Genomic DNA, 20488 nt, shown 5'->3' with positions numbered 1-20488 from the left:
ACATATTGCAAAACAACCAGATAAATTGCTTCTAAATATAAAGAGGACACATGGACAGTTTTTCATTCACATGCACAGACCTGGATCATTTCCTCAGTAAGCCCTTGGGTTTTCGTACAAAATGCTCCCATCATAAACTGCTAAGGTTCAAGGATTTTGTGCAACATAAAAGGTCTCTAGATAGATATCTCAGGTGCCAGGTCATCTTTTGTTTGGGTCTTCTTGCAACTGCTCAAACATTCTTCTGATCATATAATATGTCGCCAAGTTTGCTGATTAGGACCTGCATTGTATACTGAAATAGTTTGAATGCTACATGAATGATGTACTCCTTATTTCCTACTTTACTGACGCCTAAAAGGAATTTTTCACTTCACTTTCTGCACCCATCCAAGCCATAACACTAGCCAACTTACCTGACTTATATCCAATTTCCCTGCTTGGGCCAATGTTTTGAAAGAAAAACGAAGGAATGTTCTCCCTAACACAGCTCAAAGCATTTACTGTTTGATGAAGTCAACTGTTAAGACAGAAATGAAGCATTTCAGAGCCTGTGATATGTGAGGTTTGAGGACTGAAGCATAAAAGTTTGACAAAATATTCAGGAAAGTTTCCTTCCATGAAAAGATAATTCAACATAAGTTTCTTTCCTTCACATAACTCACGTTTCAGTCAAATTTGGTTCTGAGCTGTCATACACCAAGCTGTCTTAAATAGTAATTGCCATAAAAATTCCACTAGCATCTAAGCATGTTAGACATTCAACAAGACATTTTAGCTCATAGGTGCTTTACTTAAGAAAATAGGTACACCAAGGCCAGCAAATGCCTGTTTAAATAGTAACTGCCAACAAAAACTCCACTAGAGTCTAGCATCTAAGTATATTAGACACAGGGCAAAGATATTTAGCTTATAGGTGCTTAAAACACACAGAAGATTTTGAATCTACTAGCCACAAGTGACTAACTCAAGAATATATTACTTGGGTCCAAATCTTGAGAATCAGAATGTTCAAGGACCTACTAGAGTAGATGCAGGAATGGCATACAAAAGAGTGACCCATTGTTGCCAATACAGGCAACACTCTATAATGAAGCCATAATTTATACTTCAATCTAAAACAAGTCTTTCCATAGCTTTGGATAGGAGGGGACCACAAGGAGCTTTTATAGCATTGACCTTATTTTGTGTGGACATGAGGTGCATTTGTTAAAGGTAGGAACATCTAGGGCATCTATAGTTGTGAGCCAACCCAAAGTCTAGATGGAGTCTGGAGATTAGATTGTCCTAGTCCTTTTGGGCTCAGGTACCCTTTCCACTAAGTGGCCCTTCTATGTGGGTGCTTGACCTTTCCCCAATCAATCTTAGTCTTTACAGCTGTTTTCTAGAGCCTTGATCCTTGTGTTGACAGTCATCGTCATCTCCTCATTGTGAACCCTGAACTTAATCAATGGGGACATTAGGAGCTCTATCAAATCGAGATTATTTCCCCACTTTAATCCATGTTTTGCACTTTTCTTGCCAATGTCCTACTTTTGGGCCCTAGACACAATCTGCACCATTGTTTAGCTACCAAGTCACATGCACTTTCTTTAAGACAGCTTGTTAGGTGGTCTATTATTTGTCATTTGGTCTAAAACTGGCCTATAGATCTGATCTGTAGGGCAGTGAACATAAACTTACCATGCGCACACTATTCGATTCATCAAAAGAATATAAATGGCAAAAAGAACCTAAGAGCTAGAGCACTCTTCCATAGTAGACCACACCAAATTGTTGGCCCTCAAGGTGAGCGCCCCTTATGGTATTTTTGAAATACTGAAGATGAGCCTTTACGCTAACCACTTGTGACCTGCCCATGTGATCAATGCAGCTATCATAGACTAGTACTCTTTTGCTAATGATTGGTCGCATGCTTGGCTCTTCAATAGACTAGATTTGCTTCAATTGCTCTATCCTTAGTTGCTCTCGCCAACCATGACCAATGAGCTTTTAATCTATCTCAACCACACAACACTCAAATGAGAGTGTCTTCAAGCATACAAAGCTGCAATCACTCCAATGTTAACCAACATGACATTGAGAACGCATCCATGGTCTCTCACTGCTGCCATAGTGCAATCAATGAGGAATTTGCACTGCCAAATAAGGCCTCAGTCCTGATTGTCCAACAATCTTAGAGCTTTACCCTAACCAATGCACTCTCAATTCACTATCAAATTGAGGTAATTCAGACCTATAAACCTGCTGTCCATAAACCCTAATCTCTAGCATGCATTTGCCCTAAGATTGGATGCTGAATTTAATGCTTTTAGTGGCTAGAAAATCAGACCTACATGTCTCAATGCATTTTCCCTAATCTCTTCCCCAAATCTTCAATGATTTGGTGACCCAAAACAAGGGGGAAAGGGGTTTTGGTTGGAATGTCTTTAGCAAGCAATTCCACACCCAAAATGACTTATCTCTACAAACCCTATGCCCTCCTCCACCTCCACCACCTTACACGCACTACCCATATCCACCTTCTCAAACACCTCACGGTTCTTCGTCCTCATCAGCCAAGCATGCATTTAACAATAAGACTTGTTTTAACATGCGTAATTGTACTACTTCGTCAAATCTGATGAAACATGTCCTTAACTCATAGAACCTATGGGATATTGTGCAAGGATTGGAACCCCAATTTGATCCCGCACTTGTTCCATACAAGGTTGCCCTCTCATGGAAGGTTAGGAACGCCTCTGTTATTGTTGAGTTGATGCAAGACTTATTGCCTCAGTTTCATTTCCAACCTCAGCACTTTGACTTGGCTTCCAAGCATTGGGAACACTTGACTGACCGCTATGCGGCTTGATATAGAACCCATCGCATACTAGTCAAAGCCCCATATCATCTCCGTAGAGACATTTGAGGATGTGAACCTCATCCACATCTCCAAGTTGCCTCCTAACGAGGAGATTGCAAAGGCCCACTTGTCATAGCTGAGTACTTTAGCTACTCCTTGGATTGTGGACAGTGAAGCTACTCATCATATGACCCTCATTTTGGACATTTTCATCTCTTGAGCCCCTACAAGCCGGGATGGTGATTTGTGTCGGGAAAAACTCGATTAAGATTCAAGCTCACAGTCATATCAGTTTGCCACTGACCAAGATCCAGATTGCAATACGTTGGATGATGTATACTATGTCCCCTGTTGAGCTAAAATATGCATTACTTTCCGATTAGCCTCTTAAACAGCCCCAAAACACACTAAAAATGCTCTTTTAGAGTAAAATCCTAAAATGGGGAGCGGTTCGAGAGAGTTCAATGGAAACCCTAAAACGGGGAGCGGTTCGAGAAAGTTTAGTGGAAACCCTAATTTTTGGGGCGCCCTTCCACATCTATAAATAGATAGGTTGTCCCCCATTCAGCCATCATCCTTGTTTTGCAAGTTACACCAGCCCACACACCCTCTGCTACTGTTGGCGCCCAGTTTCCAGCTTGCAGCCCGCCTCCATCTGCTGTCCAGCCATCATCGACTGCAGCCACATCATCTTCAGCATGTCCATTGCTGTAGGCGACAGCTCTCAACTACTGGCGATTGCTCCAAACTGTCCCAGACTGCTGTTCAGCCTACTATCCATCATCTCCAGGGTCAGCCAGCCTGCGTTTTCAGCATTGCAGGCCTTGACACTCTCAGACATTTTTTCAGCCTGCTGTTTACAGCTGACTGTGCACAGTTTCCAGCCCCCGATTGGTGGTACACTGCTGCATTTACCAGTTTCCAACCTCCAGACTGCTGCATTTTGGTGACCAGCCTGCTGCCATTCACTATTCAGCACTCCTACACTCCGACTGGTGGTCACAGACTTGGGATCCGTCTTCGGTGAACGTCACACTCCGACATTGCTCTGCCCCTGAGCACATTGTATACTCTTACATTCATTTACAGCATTCGTTCACTTCAGAGTTGTATTCTCTCTCTCCCTTCTTCTGTTTGTGTTTGAGTTTTTGTATTTGAGTTTTGAGTTTTGCGTTTAGGGTTTGAATTTTGCCCTCTGTGTCTCTGTCTTTGTGTTTCTGTCGTGGTCGTACACTCTGTGTGTCCTCAGTGCAAACCCTAGCAATCTTCTTAACATGGTATCAGAGCCGGTGGTGCTCTTGTAAAGAGTATCCTGCGGATATTGTTGAGAGCTAGTCTTTGTGCGAGGCACACAATACGACTCGTAACCGAATCACAATGTCCCAGACACCTTCTTCTCCAGTTCCTATGATGTCTTATCAGGCTTCTCCATCATTGGAGGCCCTGAGACGGCATTATGGACTCGTTGAGGAGGACCACACTCCACCTTCACCAGATTTCACTAACATGACAAAGGAGGACTTTGAGGAGTACTATCGCAACAAGTACGGTGATGTTTACACCCCTCCTACCAGTTTTGCTACCACATCCGAACCGGTTGGTGAGGTTGGCCACCTCTCCGATCATGGAGGACATACGGCATTCGGAACGTCTGGCGATCCATCTTCATCATCTCAGCCAAGTACAATGTCAAGTTTGTACAATTCTTTTGTGTTGCATGAATCAAAACCCTCACCTGTTTCTTCTTTTGAGGTATAGGATCCGGATGGCTTTGCGTATGCAAACTTCAATAGAGGGGGCTCACAAAGCAGACGGAATTCAAGTACATCTACAGCTTCTATTTCATTTGAGCATATCACACACACTTCTCACTTCCCTCCCATCCCACCCTCTTCTATATCACACCTTGATCATCTCTCATCATCTTTCCAAAATCTTGGATTACACTCCACATCTGCTTCACACACCCTAGGGATTGGATCTTCCATCTCCGCTCCTAGCACCTTTTCCTTCTCCACCCCATTCTCTACCTCTTTGCACCATGGTACTTCGTTAAGGGGAATGCCACCCTTTAACACAGTGCCTCTCACCTTTCAGCACATGCGCACACCCATAACTCCTCGGACGACTGTGATGGGCATCCCCCTCACTATCCCCAGCTTCACATCTCCCATGACCACTCATATGCAGGGGTTTCCATCCTCAGCTTATGGTGCATCTTCACACTCTCCTTGGGTTACACCTACGCAGGGATTCCCATCTTCTGCTCCCCGTGTTCCCATCCCACCTCCTTGGGTTTCTCATATGGCTACCATGCCCATGCCTAGTCAGCCCATCCCTACCTATGGATCCACCTTGCACACTACCCGCATGCTTGGTGGGCACTCTGGGGCCCATTCCCAAGTGTACTCCACTCCCCCATCCTACCCCCACTTCACGTGAACAAACACAGCATGCAATCTCTAATGATGTTGAAAAGATGAAGGCAATTGAGAGTCAACCCAAACTGCTAAAACATGGATCTAGCTGAGTGCTAATGACAACAGTCAACCAAAACAACAAGAGAAGGCTGGCCAATAGTAAGATGGCTTGCCGAGCTAGTAAACACTGATGGCAGCAATGTCAAAGAGCTGCAGGCAGCAAACAGAAGGCTGTAGACAAGAGTGGAGGATGATCACTAGATGTTGAACAGCCTAAATCAGCAGCAAAATGAGGCATCTAATGAAGACAGATTGCCGAGCCACCTCACAATTGGCAACAGCAATGGATGCTGAAAACACAGCTAACAAGTGATCTGAAAGAAGTCACCTAGTTGAGGAAGATGAAAACACAATTGGGTGAGATGATGCACACGATGTCAATCGTAAGATGAATTCCCAAATCACTCCACCTGGATAATGGATTGCACAGACAATTGAGAGCATTCAAGAAGCACCACAAATTAAGGTATCTGCCAGTGGAGGAGTGTAGATAGCAGTGGGCAAGATGAGGTGTTACAACCCTCGACATCCAAATAGGCACTAATAGCATTGGTCATTGTGATCATGAAGTGACTTAGTGTGAATTCACTAAGGACACTTCAAGGTTAGGGCAACCAAGTTCTATTTATAGGACTCAAGGCCCTATTGTGCACATCATTGTGTGATTCCCACTATTGCACACTTGTCTCATTGGCCAACGCATCCATACACCAAGATTGTGTGGGCTAGGGGTATGGGAAACCAACCTTAGGGATGTGGTCATGACACAAGATGAATCCCCAAATCATGCCGCCTGGAAAATGGACTACATAGACAATTGAGAGCATTCAGAAAGCACCACAAATTGAGGTATCTGCCAGTGGAGGGGTGTAGTTAGCAGTGGGCAAGATGAGGTATTACAACCTTGGACATCCAAATGGGCACTAGTAGCATTGGTCATTGTGATCATGAAGTGACGTAGTGCGTATGCACTAAGGACACTTCAGGGTTAGGGCAGCCAAGTTCGACTCAAGGCCCTATTGTGCACATCATTGTGTGATCACCACTCTTGGACTCATGTCCCGCTGGCCGACGCATCCATGCACCAAGATAGTGTGGGCTAGAGGTATAGGAAACCAACCTTAGGGATGTGGTCGTGACAGAAGTGCTTCTAGCTCCCATGCTCGGGGATAAACCTGTTTGGCTCTATGGTATTAGCGATTTATTCATTTCTTGGACAGACATTGGTAGTTTACTGTTGTACAATTAGCACTCTCAAGCATAGTTACAAATTTCCTGTGTATGGGTCAAACAGTTTTTTGCAGTCTTCTGGTGATTTCCAGCATTGCTAGGCAGTTAGGCTGGCCACCCAAGCTATGCAGGTATCACATGGAATAGGCAATATGGCACAGCATTATTTATTGCTGCGATTCAGCATTTGCAGCAATCAGCAAGTTTAAACTGGAAAACTTGATTATTTTATTAGTTTTTTTCATGGTTAAACATAGGCTGACCTCCGGTCATCTTCAATTGGTTTTCAAGTGGGAGACAAGTTGCCTCGCAGAGATGCATTCGACAACCCGTGTACATATCTGCCTTCTTCATTTCCACATTCATTCAGTGCCTCTGTCTCTTTTCTCTATCCCTCTTCTCTCTGTGTTCATTTTCTTTCACTTTGTTCATACACTTCCACATTCGCTGCACTATGACATGGTATCAAAACAACGTTGAAGGGCTTATTGATCTTGGGCAAATCTAAAAAGGAGATTTCAGTGCAATAAAAGTTTGCATTTCAGCATTCGAGGATGAGCGGGAGCGTTGCACATCAACATAAGGCTGAGGTGAACAAGTGCAACACATGAAAGGAGCAAAGATGTTTTTTATTGCTGGTTTTTGCTGTTCGTGACAAAGAAAAGGCTGCATTTTCAGCTTTCAGAGCAATTTTTGAGTTTTTATCGCCTCTAGCAACAATTGAAACGGGTTCGAGACAAGTGGAGAAAGCCCTACCACGCTGCATTTTCGCAATCAAAGAGAGTTTCCCTTGTTTTTATGTAAGTCATTCAAGTGACAATGTCTTCCAAGATCGACATGGACTTTCAGGCTATTATGGACTGTAAGGTCACCATGTTATCGGATCTCCCTTCAGAGCAAAAGCTCGATGGAGAGAATTATCACATCTAGCGAGTTATGACGCTTGCCATCTTGGAGTCCTATGATTTGGTAGAGCTCATGACCAAGGCTATATACCATCCTACAACCCATGATACATCCAAGCTTTCTACTAATGAGAAAGTTGAGTTGGCAAAGATACATGCACATTGAGACAAACTGAAAGGCCACATCCGCTCCTTTCTATTTCTCTCGTACACTCTCGGTGTGATAGCTCACATGAAGCATTTGACTATTACTTAGGATATATGGCTAGAATTAGACCAATTGTACAATTGGATGATCATGATGAGGGGGGTTGTCTCTAGAGGTATACATCCAAACATTGAACCCATCCAAGTCTGCTTCCATATGCAAGCATGTCAATAAGCTTCGGCAATTGCAAATGCAAGGAAGGCAATTACCTCAAAAGACATGGCAATAACTCTTCTTTTGCAATTACTACCCCGATCTAGTACATTATATTCCACCTTGATTGCTTTAGGGCAGATAGATACCCTTAAGTAGGAGGAGTTGGTTCCAATGATCTTGGATCAAGAGGAACAACTCGAAGGTCAGAACGCTCCCAAGTTGGAGGCATTGATAGACCAGTCTTTCCAATAGAAGGGGAAGAACAAGAAGAAGAAGAAGAAGAAGAAGAAGGACCAGAAGACCAAGCAAGATAAAGCCAAGGAGTCCACTTGAGATAACATGTATGTATGGGAACTAGGTGTAAGAGAATGGATAGACATGTGGATGGATAACAATCGATGAGTTGGCATCGAGAAGAGGCTACCTACAATGTATGGAATGAATCCCATAGGCAAAGAGAAGGGAAAGTATGCAAGTTGAAAAGCTATAAATTCATGTACTTGCTCAAGTATAATGCAATCATTTTTCTTAAATACATTCTTATGATGAATGGTTCTCTTTCATACCCTCCATTATTTCCTCAATTGGTAATAGAACCAATGGTAGGTAGATAGAGAGAAGTTGTTTTTTTTCTCCTTTTTTGGAGCAAGACTACAATCTCATCCTTATCACATCCTTCTTCCCCTCTCCTACTATCAAACTTCTCATGTGCTATAAAAACCTAACTTCTCTGTCGTCCTCCTCCAACTCCCTGTCAAGCTCTTTTCCCTCTTGCCCACGAAACTTGTCACCTTGCAATTAACGATGCCCAACAGCTAACTCAGCTATTTGCCATCTTGCTACTCCAAGGGCAGTGCTACTCTAGTAACATATTCGCTACCTCCTGCCACTCTATTTCAGTCCTTATTGGGAAGACTACCGGATGGTCTTCCCTCTGAACTCTCTTTCAATTCATGAACCTTTGTCCCCTCCACCCTACAAAAAAAGTAAAACCTGCTAAATATATATGCCTCCTATTAGAACAACGGCAATCACACCACATACTTATAAGTATGATAGGGACTCAAGGGGGGCAATTTTATTTTGTAATCACATCCTTGATGGCAGTGGCAATTGGTAATAACCATCCATGCATCAAGGGGGGGTTTGTTAGCATATTTGATACATATGTATGGGAACTAGGTCTAAGAAGATGAATAGACATCTAGATGGATAAGGATGGATGAGTTGGCATCCAAAAGAGGCTACCTACCATGAATCCCATAGGCAAAGAGAAGGGAGAATGTGCAAGCTGAAAAGCTATAAATTCATGTACTTTCTCAAGTATAATGCAATCATCTTTCTTGCATACATTCTTATGATAAATGGTTCTCTTTCATACCCTCTATGATTTTCTCAACCTTTTGGATTGTCCAATGCTCCCACAACTTTCCAACAATTGATGAATTACTTACTTCATCCGTATCTTGAAAAGTGGAGAGTCGTTTTCCTCGACAATATCTTTATTTAAAGTGAGTCATCGAAGGAACATGTGAAACAGTTGCACATCATCTTACATCTCTTAAGACGAGCAATTGTTTGCGAAACTATCCAAGTGTGAATTTGTTCACACAAAGTTGTTCTATCTTGGTTATGTCATCTCTATTGATGGCATTCAAATTGATCCTGAAAGGGTTCAAGTAGTGCTTGATTGGCCTATTCCAGAGACCGTAAAGAAAGAAAAAACTTTTTTAGATTTTATTGGAATGTTTCAAAAGTTCATAAAGGACTATGCTCATATTGCTAAACCCTTGACACATTTGCTTAAGGGTATCCGAACCAAGAAAAAGCACATTAGTCCATCGATTGTTTGGACTAGTGAACTCGACCAATGTTTTCAAACATTGAAACGGCCGGTTACTACTGCACAGATGTTGTTGATTATCAATCCAAATATACCTTTTAACATTCACACAGCTGTGAGTGATTATGCTTTAGATATTGTCCTTTATCAAGATGGTCGATCTATCACATTTGAGAGCCGTAAGCTTACCGACGCCCAAACACATTATACCACCCAAGAGAAGAAAATATTGGTGGTCATCCATACACTTGAAAGTATGGCGTCATTATTTGTCTAGCCCCTAGTTTTGGAAGTGCAGAAAAGAACGTGAGAATGACAATACTTTGAAACCAACTTGATCAATTATCACTCAAAAAATTAGGAGAGAGAGAGAGAGAGAGAGAGAGAGAGGAGTCGACACTATGTTGAGAGGGGAACCAGTCCCTCCTCCTTTTTAGGAATTTATTGAAACAAAACCACATCCACTAAGTGCCTGAACCATATACAAAATGACTGATTCACTACAATTCTAAAAAATAGGATTTTGATACCTTGATTTCTACAAACTCCGACCAGCAAGTTGATTTTCTTCTTTAGTGCTTGGATTAGGTCAAGCTAAGTAGAAAGTGTTTCTTGGATAAGAGATAGATAGGAGAGTATAATGCATGCGGCGAAAATTTCAGAATGAGAGCTTGTTTCAAATAAAGAGAGATATCTCCAATATATAGGTGTGAGATTTAGGTGCTCAAAAGTGAAAAGTAGAGGCTACAAATTATAAGTGTTTGCTGAAAATGACAAGTGTAAGGACACTTGTCTCTTCAAAATGACACATATCACTTTTCTAGAGAAAGAAGCTTCCAAATATTCTACTCTAAAAATCTCTCAAATGGTTAAGAATTTGAGACAACTACTGAAGACAAAATTGTTAGTTGCAAAATTCCGAACCCTTTGACGCGAACAAAATTTCCATTTGAGCAACTTCCAAAAATAGTAACCTCCTAAATTTTAGGAGTTGCTAAATTTAGCTTTTGGAGAGCTTTATTATATAGGTTCACCAATTTATGGTTTGTTTCTTCCATCATGAGTATCTAATTTCACTTTTTGAAACTACTCATTATATAGACTTCTAGTCAATGTGACTATCCAAGTGTAAAAGTCTTAGTCATCTGAGCTTTTAGGTCAATCTGACCGCCCCACTAAAACTTTTAATTTCTCTTGGGCATCTCGTCAATGATGACCCAAGTAATTATAGGGTGTTTTGGTCATTGGTCATTCTTAAATAAAAAGATGAAAATTTAATCATATTTTGAAATACTTAAATAATACAAATCGCCTTTCAAAGTACATGAGCATCAAAGAAATTTGGAATCATTGAGTCAATATGTCTTGGTAATAATTGATATACAAAAGGTTTGTTACAAATTTGTTATTTGGACGAACCACCATTCATTAAAATACCTTTGTGGTTAGCTCGATCTCCATGGCAAGGCGAGCTACGCGGAAAAATGCAAGAGTTTAACTTCGAAATTCGCTATAGAAATATAGCATCGAGCATTGGATACCCCAACATACTTTAGCCTTGGTTACTCGCTACTTTTATTAGCTGCATATTAAGACTATGGTTGAGTTTTACGTGCATGAGTACCCGCAATGTCAACTTAATAAAGCTAAATGGCACAGATAGGAAAGGATATTGCATTTTTTACAATATGCAAGAGATGTTGACAATTGCTAGAAACATCATTAAAATGGTCTAGGATTGTGCCACATTTTATGCTAACCAACATCGTACTCCTATAAAGCTCCAAGATGGCATGTGGGTTTACCTTAAAGTCCCAAAGGGCTCCAATTCAATGACTACAAGTGCTACAAGAAAATAAGTAGCGTATCCTATAAGCTAGATTTACCTATGTTCCACGTGAGTCATCTAAAAGAACGATTGAAATAAGATGAATTCATTGTTTCCATTGAGAAAGTCCTGCAGCTTGAGAATACTGCTCATTATGTTCCACTCGAACCTAAATTGGTTCTTGACCTTAGGACTAAAAGATCCCATCGGACCATGTATCCTGGGTATTTGGTCAAATGAAAAAACTGTCAGGGTAAAGCAATGCGGAAGCGAATGACCGTGACAAAGAGTGAACAGAGAGATAAAGAGAGTGAAACGCAGAAAATCGACACTGAAGAATGTTGTATAAGGATGCAGAATTATATACGGGCGCACAAAAAATATCTACGTATGTCTCCACCTCGAAGATCTCGATCTCCGTCAACCCTAAGAGCAAATCTCTACAATCAACAGGCTGAAATCTGTCAAAAACAATGTGACAAGACTATTGGAAACTCAGCCATTTAAAGGCTGAAAATAATACCCCGAAAATAACCTGAAATAATCAGGTCAGCTGCATTAAATGTAGCTGACTGCAATCGGACTTCGACTGATGCCACGTGGCAGCTTGTCACGTGCCACTGCTGACATGGCCACAGGAAATGACTCTCAATACCCGCTCTTAGATCCTGAGCAAGGCAGCAGACGGAGGGATCTAAAATGTCGGTGAAGTAAAGCCTAGGGAAGTGCCTTCGTAAACAAATCTGCAAGATTGTCTTCAGTCTTACAGTATTCCACATCAATAGTCGCATCCAGAAGCTTCTCCCCTGATGAAGTGATACTAGATCTCTATGTGCTTCATCCGAGCATGGAATACGGGATTCCATGCCAAGGCAATGCAACTCTCATTGTTGCACCGCAAGATAGTAGGACAAGTTTGGGGGCAACCAAGCTCCTCCAACCACCGCCGAAGCCACACAGTCTCACATGTGGTAGAAGACGCAGCCCGATACTCTGCCTCAATCGAAGATAGGGGTACCGTGGGCTACTTCTTGCTACTTCAAGAGATAGCACTAGCACCCAAGGTAAAACAATAACCTATAGTAGACCGCCTTTGATCCACATCGCCAGCCCAATCTGAATCACTCCAACCTGCAAGAACAAGATCAGAAGCACCTGTACCTGCTGGATAGGAAATCCTGAGGTCGGAGGTCCCTCTCAGAAACCGAAGTATCCTCTGAGCAGCCTACCAATGCACCTGCTGAGGTGCACTCATGAACCCAACCAAGAGACCTACAGCAAAACATAGATCAACCCGTGTGTTTAGGAGCCAAATCAATGATTGAATCGACTGACAATAGCGGGTAGCATCCGCCAAAGGAGAATCTGTGTGTGAAGTGGCCTTCCAATGTGGATCCATAAGAGTAGAAATGGACCGACAATCCTATATCTCAAAAGTCACCAAGAGCTCCTATACATATCTCTACTGAGAAATGAAAATCCCCCTCTAAGACTGATAAATCTCGTAGCCCAAAAAGAAATGGATAAGTCCTAAATCCGTCATCTCGAACTTCTGATGTAGGGCTGCCTTCGTCTCTTCGACCTTTTGCGCATGATCACCTGTAACAATCAAGTCATCAAAATACAAAACAAATAACACACGACCACCCTCGGAAGTGTGCACATAAAGCTACGGATCGGCCCTATAGCGCTGATGTCCCAATTTGGCCTGGAGAAACGAATCAATCTTCTCGTTCCAAGCACACGGAGCCTGCTTCTAGCCATACAAGGCCTTCTTCAACTTGTAAACCTTTCCATCTGAGGAACCAAAGCCAAGGAGGCTGCTCTACAGAGATCTCCTTCAAATTACCATTCAAGAAGGCCGACTTCACATCCAACTGAAAAACGAGCCATCTCCTATAACCAACCAAGGCAAGAATAGTACGAATAGTCACCATGCGAGCAGTGCGGGCAAAAGTATCATGGAAATCAACACCTGGGTAGTATGCAAAACCTTTAGCAACAAGGCAAGAGCCTTGTGCTTGTCCAAAGAGCCATCACTATGGTACTTGGTCTTGAAAACCCATTTGACACCAATCACCTTCTTATGAGAGGGACGAGGCACAAGGTACCAAGTGCCATTCTCATCAATAGCCTCCAACTCGGCTTCCATCACCTTCCGCCAATGATCACACTGTAAAGCCTCCTTCGCTGATGTAGGCTCTCTATCCTACAGAACACGGGACATCAAACAGTAGTAAGAGCAAACAAGCTCCATAGTATATGCTTGGTGCCGTCGTGACCTCCGCGGTCCATCCTGCAATTGCCACTCCTCAGGGACCCCCTCAATCCCTAAATCTCGAAGCGTATCATGGGCCCAACGAGGAGGAGGCCGAATCTCACCTCGGCACTCTCCATCTGCTGAAGTTTCGAGAAGGTCCACCATCAACAAAGGACCGGGCGGTGAATCCAATGGCTCGGTAGTAGGCTCCTCATCCGAAGAAGAGTCCTCAAGAGACAAGGCTCGAGAGGAACAAGCGCTAGGGCCTAGCTATCACCAGGATCTCTAAGTACAGGATGATCCTCACCCCCCTTTGGGGCTGGAACCTCCACGAACCGAATATCACGGCTCGTATAGACATCCTGCTTAACAAGATCATACAATCGGTAGCCTTGAGATTGCGAGCTATAGCACACAAACACCTGTCTTCTGGAAGCCACTTCAAATTTGTCATGTTGTATCTTCAGGATATGAACATAAGCATCACACCCAAAATCCCTAAAATAAGAAACATCGGGCTTGGATCCAAAGTACGCCTCAAAAGGAGTCATACCAACAACAGCGGAAGTAGGGGAATGATTAAGGATGTGAACTGAGGTAGCCACAGTCTCAATCCATAGACACTGAGGTGTCTGACGATGCTCCATCATAGTATGGGCCATCTCGATCACACTGCGATTCTTCCACTCCAAAATGCCACTCCTGAGGGGTGTTTGTATTGGCAAACTCCTGGTGTATGCCACGATTCACATAAAACCGAGCAAACTCATTAGAAACAAATTCTCCACCCTTATGCGATCGTAAGGTCTTCAACTTCCACCCCGATCGGTTCTCCTCAAAGAGCAACCAATCCTTGAAGTTGGAGAAAGCCTTCGACTTCAGCTTCAAAAAATAGGCCCATGTCATCCTGCAATAATCATCTACAATGAGCATGAAATACAAACTCCCTCGAAGGGATTCCGTCCTCATCGGTCCACAAAGATCAATGGAAATAAGCTCCAAGGGTGCTGAAGACCGCCTCGAAGCCTCTTGCTAAGAACAACATCACGAGTTTGCTTTCCACGGATGCAGGATACACAAGGCTGCTGACTCACCACAATATCTGGCAAACCTCGAACAAACTGGTCCTTAGACGCCTTCCAAAGGTATTCATAATTGAGGTGACCAAACCAAGCATGCCAAATCTTGGACTGTATTTGAGAGGTAAGAAGAAGAGAAGTCAAGGTAGAAGAAGACCACAACTTGTAGACTCCATTATCCTCATAACTTGAAGAAAGAACCGCTCTCGATCCTCGATCAAGAATCCGAAAAGAATCCACATCAAATTCGACCAAGAGGCCGAGGGCACAAATCTTGTGCGCGGAGAGAAGATGATATTCCAAAGTCGACACATAAAGTACCTCAGAAGCATGGGCACCACCACACTCATCTGGAATGAGATGCATGTTGCCCCTTCCTTGAATAGTAATAGACGAACTATCTCCAATAAGAATCTGACCATGAGAAGGCCACAAATGAGTAACACCTACTAAAGAAGGAGTCATGTGCCTAGAGGCACCACTGTCAACAATCCACTCCCGAGTAAATGGGGCGGTCAATGCAGCATCAGAAGCTGGCATAGTCAAATCCTCAACTACCTCCAAATGGAGGAAAGCAGCTAATGAGGGAGTAGCCACCACTCCGGAATCCTTTGAAGATTTCTCATTCTTCTCCTTGTCAGGGCTATCCTTCTTCCAGTGACCTATTTTGCCACAAATGTGACAAGTAGACTCCTTGTCTTTATCCTTCTTAGATTTGTCTTCCTTCTTTTTCTTTTGGTCCTTCCCCTTCTTCTGAGAGGATTAACCAACCAAAGCTTTAGATTTCGAAGCATTGGTTCCTTTCAGTTGCTCCTATTGGTCCAAGACCACAGGAACCAACTCTTCCCACCGAAGAGTCTCAGATTCACCCTAAAGTAATCAAGGCGGAATAAAACCCACTGAAGCGAGGCAATAACTATGAAAGAAGAGTTATCGCTATGTCTTCAGAAGTGATCACCTTCCCTACGTTTTAAACCTGCACATCTAAAGCTGCCTTAGCTTGTTGATATTCTCCCGCATGGATGATGACTTGTTGATACTCATAGTCCTCATTTGCACTTCTAAAGACACACGCTTCATGACAGTCATCCGATTATACATTTGATCCAACTCCAGCCATGTCTCCCTAGCCACTGTCAAATGCTCTATATGAGAGATAACAGTTGTAGTACATGAGAGAAATAAAAACGAGCAAATGTGTACATTGAGTTTATCCCAATGTGCCTAAGCCTTTGCCAACTCCGCCTTCTCAGTGGAAGAGAGTCTGGACTCGTCTCGCGAAGGACGGTTGATGGCCTCCGTAACAAGCTCCGCCAAATCATAGAAATCCAATATGGCAAGCATCATAACCCGCCAGATGCAATAGTTCTCACCATTGAGCCTTTGATCTGAAGGAAGAGCCAGTAGTCCATGATCGCCTGAAACTCGGTCTCGACCTCAAAAGACATCTTCACCTACAATGCCTACACAAAACACAAAAAGCGGCCCCCTCTGACTGTGAAAATAGAGCCTGCTAGGGCTGAGGTTCGCTCGTCCCATTCCTTCTTCACCCGTTGGAGGTGATGAAAAGGTAAAATCTGCACTTAAAGGCCAAAAACACAGACTTCTTCCCTCTCTAACAGCAAAAAAACAGCAGCAGCTTCAACAAATCTTCTCTTTTCTCGCACACCCACGCTTGCCTCAGCCTTTGTTCTGATGCGCAGCCCACCTGCTCGCACTTGAACACTGAAAATGCAGCCTTGTGTCGCGCTGAAAACTCCTCTTCAGATAGATCCACCCTAGGTCAGTCCTTCAATGCTTCGATACCATGTCAAAGTGAAGCAATGCAGAAGTAAATGACCGTGACAAAGAGTGAACAGAGAGAGAAGAGAGAGAGAGAGAAAGAGACACCGAAACGCAGAAAATCTGCAGTAAAGAATGTTGTATAAGGATGTAGAATTATACACGCGTGCAGAGATAATATCTGTGTATGTCTCCACCTCGAGGATCTCGATCTCTGTTAGCCCCAAGAGCAATCTCCACAATCAGCAGGCTGAAATCTGTCAGAAACATTGTGACAAGACTGCTGGAAACTCGACCTTTTAAAGGCTGAAAATAATACCCCAAAAATAACCTGAAATAATTAGGTCGACTGCGGACTGTCTGACTGCTGCCTCGTAGCACTACTGATGTGGCCACAAGAAATGACTCTCAACAAAAACTACCTGGAGGCTGAGGCTACTTTGGAATCAATATGTTCATTGAAGAGTCGTTTTCCTCACTTCATCCCTGAGGATATTACTAAGGATAGCAATCATTTATAAGGGGAGAAGTATTACATCCTTGGACATCTAAATGGACACCAATAGCATTGGTCACTGTGGTAAGGAAGTGACTTAGTGCGAATGCACTAAGGATACTTTGAGGTTAGACAGTGGAGTCCTATTTATAGGAGTCAAGGCCCTATTATGCACATCATTGTATAATTACCACTCTTAGACTCTTGGCCCGTTGACCGACACATCCATACACTGGGATGTTGTAGGCTAGTGGTATAGGATACCAACCCTTGAGATGTGGTCATGACCCAAAATATTGCTAGCTCCCAAGCTCCAGGGTGAGCCGATTTGGCTCTATGGTTGGGAGATGAGTCCAATGTCCAGTCCCTTTTATTTGTGGATATTGCTTGTATCGTGTCTCATGTGCAGGTTGGATCCTCGAGGGACATTTTGTAAAGGCTGATGATAGCTAGTTGGAATAATGACTAAGTACTAGGACGCACTCACATAGGTACCTATAAAACAGACGATTGGGGGTGCATTTGACCTGCTACCAAAAATAAGCCATTTAATTATAACAATTTAGTATTAATGTCCTTTTCACACTACTTTAAAGAGACTTAATTATAGGCTACTAAAAACCCTAAATTTAGTGGCTGAATGCCCCATCCCCCACCATCTCTAGTAGCTTCTCCTAATCCCCGTCCCTTTTAGAGGGGGAAGATCTCGAAGATGTGACTATGAATTCCCTAGCCCTTCTTTGTCCAAAGAGGAATCCCACGATCATGATGAGCTTCTTTAGCAATTGCAATCTTCATCTGGCCTTTCTTTCATGCAGTAGCCTCTTTTCTTCATCATCAAGCCACCATCCCATGGCCATTGGCCCTTGATCTTCATTTCTAGTAAGTTACGACATCTTTGATAGCTCCTCAGTATCATCTCTCACTTGGATCTTAGAGGCTTGGCACACCCGTTCCCAACTAGATATTAGTAGACTGGTCCATTCAAGGCCTTTCCATTTCCCTTGGCCTACAGATGCCTCTCATTGCATTGGGCTTCCATCTTAAGAGGGAACCTTACTCATTGATATGCATTCTTCATCAATGGACTTCATCAGCAGCAGTGGCCCTTTTCTTGCCAATCTTAGATCCATTCCATCTCTTTGCTTTCCAAATTCCACCACATCTGGGAACTGAGGTGTTAACGCATGTGTGTCTCTTGCACCTCTGAGCCTCAATCAAAGTCAGATGAGGACATTAGGAGCTCTCACACAATCTTTGTCCATCAGTTTCTCACTTCGAGACACTTAAGATGGGCGACCTCCCTGCATATTCACTGGCCAGCCTGATTTCTTCTGTTTTGGGCAGGCAGCATTGCCATGCAGCACAACAAATAACATTCAGTGGGCAGTCAGCGTTTGGGTGGCAACATTTATGATGAGGCAGCTAGTTTCTACAGTCTGACCTGCATTAAATGCAGGTTGGCAAGCTGCTGGCCGGCCATCCTTCCAGCGTCCCCCTATCTATTGCAGCCCTCTTCTCCATTGCGTCATTCATTCAGTTCATCACCACCCTCCTGCAATTCTTTCATTGTTCTCCTGCTTCCATGTAGCACCCTCATTGAAGCTCTGTGCTGCGTGTAGGGGCTGATAGTTGCAGCCTTGTACCTTCAGTTTTCTGTCAGTCTTGTTCCTTCATTTCCACCATGTTCCTCCCGTCTCCATCTTCTCTTCTCACTCCATGTTCTTGTTCTTTTCCACTGCACACTCTCATAGGATCTACCAGTTCTGACTAGGCTGGCAACATGCATTTTCAGCCACTATTTACTACTCTCTTTGTGCCTATTTACAGGTGCCCAAATAAGTGTACCTTTCAGTCCTCATTTCAGCACGGGGAACTAACCTGGGTTCTTTCTGCTTCATCCATCATGGTTTTCATCTTCTCTTTGTTCTTCACTCCCGTATCTCAGTTTCCATCACATTCGACTTGCTTTTCATAGGATATGCACGTATGGATTAAGAAATGTGAAATTTTGCAAAACTAGCACTCTCTTAGATCTATCGTGTCAGCATTTAAATTTTGCCATACTGTTATTACCACATCTATATCTCAACAACGTGAGACGTCTATAATCTAGCCCACTTATGCTTGTAAATTGTAAGTATCGACCTTTCTCCTGCATTCATTTCGAAAGAAAATATCCATCAACATCTGCAGGAGGTTCTCGTTGCCATAAAACGGTAAAGGACGTTAGAAAGCTTTGTTACCAATTAATAGAACGTGCAGAATGAATGTGGAAAACCTTTGTGTTTCAGATTGTCAGCTATCTATAAAGCCATGGTTATGCCAATTTACATGCATAAGCTTACCCACCCAATCCGGAGAATAGCCCTTGGACCGCAGAGGTAATGTTCAATACAGAAAATTAAGAAGCAAAGACATGGAAGCGCCTCAAATGATTGTGACAACAACCTCCTGAATCTCTCGTAAGGATGAGAGCAGTGCAAAGTATTCGTTAAGGATTTAAAAGGACAAGGAGTAGGCACACACGAGGGAAGATATGTATCTCTGCAAACTATTCTAAGAACCGATCAGGCATTAATGTGAGAATGTACCAGAGCCGTTTGCACGGCCGGAAGGGACGAAAGCTGATGATAGCACGCCCGATCTCAGATGATCAGATCTGAGAAGATTGAATGCAGCAGAAGAATGGAAGCTCGCCTTGAATCTGTGCCAGGGAAGCAGACGCACAGATCTTCGCATCGAATTCTAGGCTGCGCTGATGAAAGGCTCCAGAAATCCCCCAGAGATTGGGCTTGCTCTTTCTGGCCTTTTGACCGGGGTCCCGGGAGAACTTTCGTAGTTTGAAGTCAACTCTTTCTTCTTCCCTGCGTCTCTAGTCGTTTGACTTTACGTACCTTATCTCTGAAATCTTTCTCTTTTCTACCAACCCGGCCCCGCCGCCCCCCCCCATCGCCCAAAGCCAATGTTCACTAAGAAAAATCGAGGTTTAATGTAAAGTGAATTGTAAAGTCGAAGTTTATTCATGATTAATCGAGGTTTAATGTAAAGTGAATTGTAAGGTCGAAGTTTAATGTAAAGTGAATTGTAGAAAATTTTTAAAGATCTTAGATATAAAAATAGCAAATACATGTTATTTGATTCAAATATCCCTCCAATATTTTGAGTTAGAGGGCTCTGTATCTCTACCAAAAAACGCTTTTCCTCAACATTGGACAAAGCAAGTATAGCAATCGTAAATAAAATGAATTATTGCATTATCATGAATCATGATTGCTTGGTAATATAAAAAAACAAGAAAATTTCCAAATGGGGACCCGGGGCATATGGGTTGTAGCCCAAGTGGTTTCCAGCCAATGATGGGAAAAAACTTCTC

General features: G+C 43.0%; 1 protein-coding gene across 3 annotated transcripts in view; it reads right to left on the bottom strand.

Annotated features, from left to right (window-relative positions):
* LOC148039129 (G protein alpha subunit 1) overlaps positions 1 to 19991 on the bottom strand; it is a 74163-nt gene extending 54172 nt beyond the window's left edge. Inside the window, exons 1-3 of one of the 3 annotated variants that reach the window (XM_087675012.1) lie at positions 19707 to 19990; positions 417 to 520; positions 81 to 295 (exon numbers count right to left, since the gene is read on the bottom strand). In XM_087675012.1, coding sequence (XP_087531138.1) covers positions 81 to 134 — 54 coding nt within the window. In that variant the 5' untranslated portion in view covers positions 135 to 295; positions 417 to 520; positions 19707 to 19990. Of the gene's footprint in view, positions 1 to 80; positions 296 to 416; positions 521 to 19706 lie in introns of all 3 variants that reach the window. The other 2 variants (XM_087675011.1, XM_087675013.1) reach the window with 2 other exon arrangements.
* Between the last annotated feature and the right edge of the window lie 497 nt (positions 19992 to 20488).

This window comes from Lygodium microphyllum, chromosome 3, assembly GCF_053477565.2.
Source record: "Lygodium microphyllum isolate KBCC chromosome 3, Lygodium_microphyllum_v1.1.10, whole genome shotgun sequence".
NCBI lineage: Eukaryota > Viridiplantae > Streptophyta > Polypodiopsida > Schizaeales > Lygodiaceae > Lygodium > Lygodium microphyllum.
Note: the sequence above shows the minus strand (reverse complement) of the source record. Positions and strands in the feature narration are given on the sequence as shown.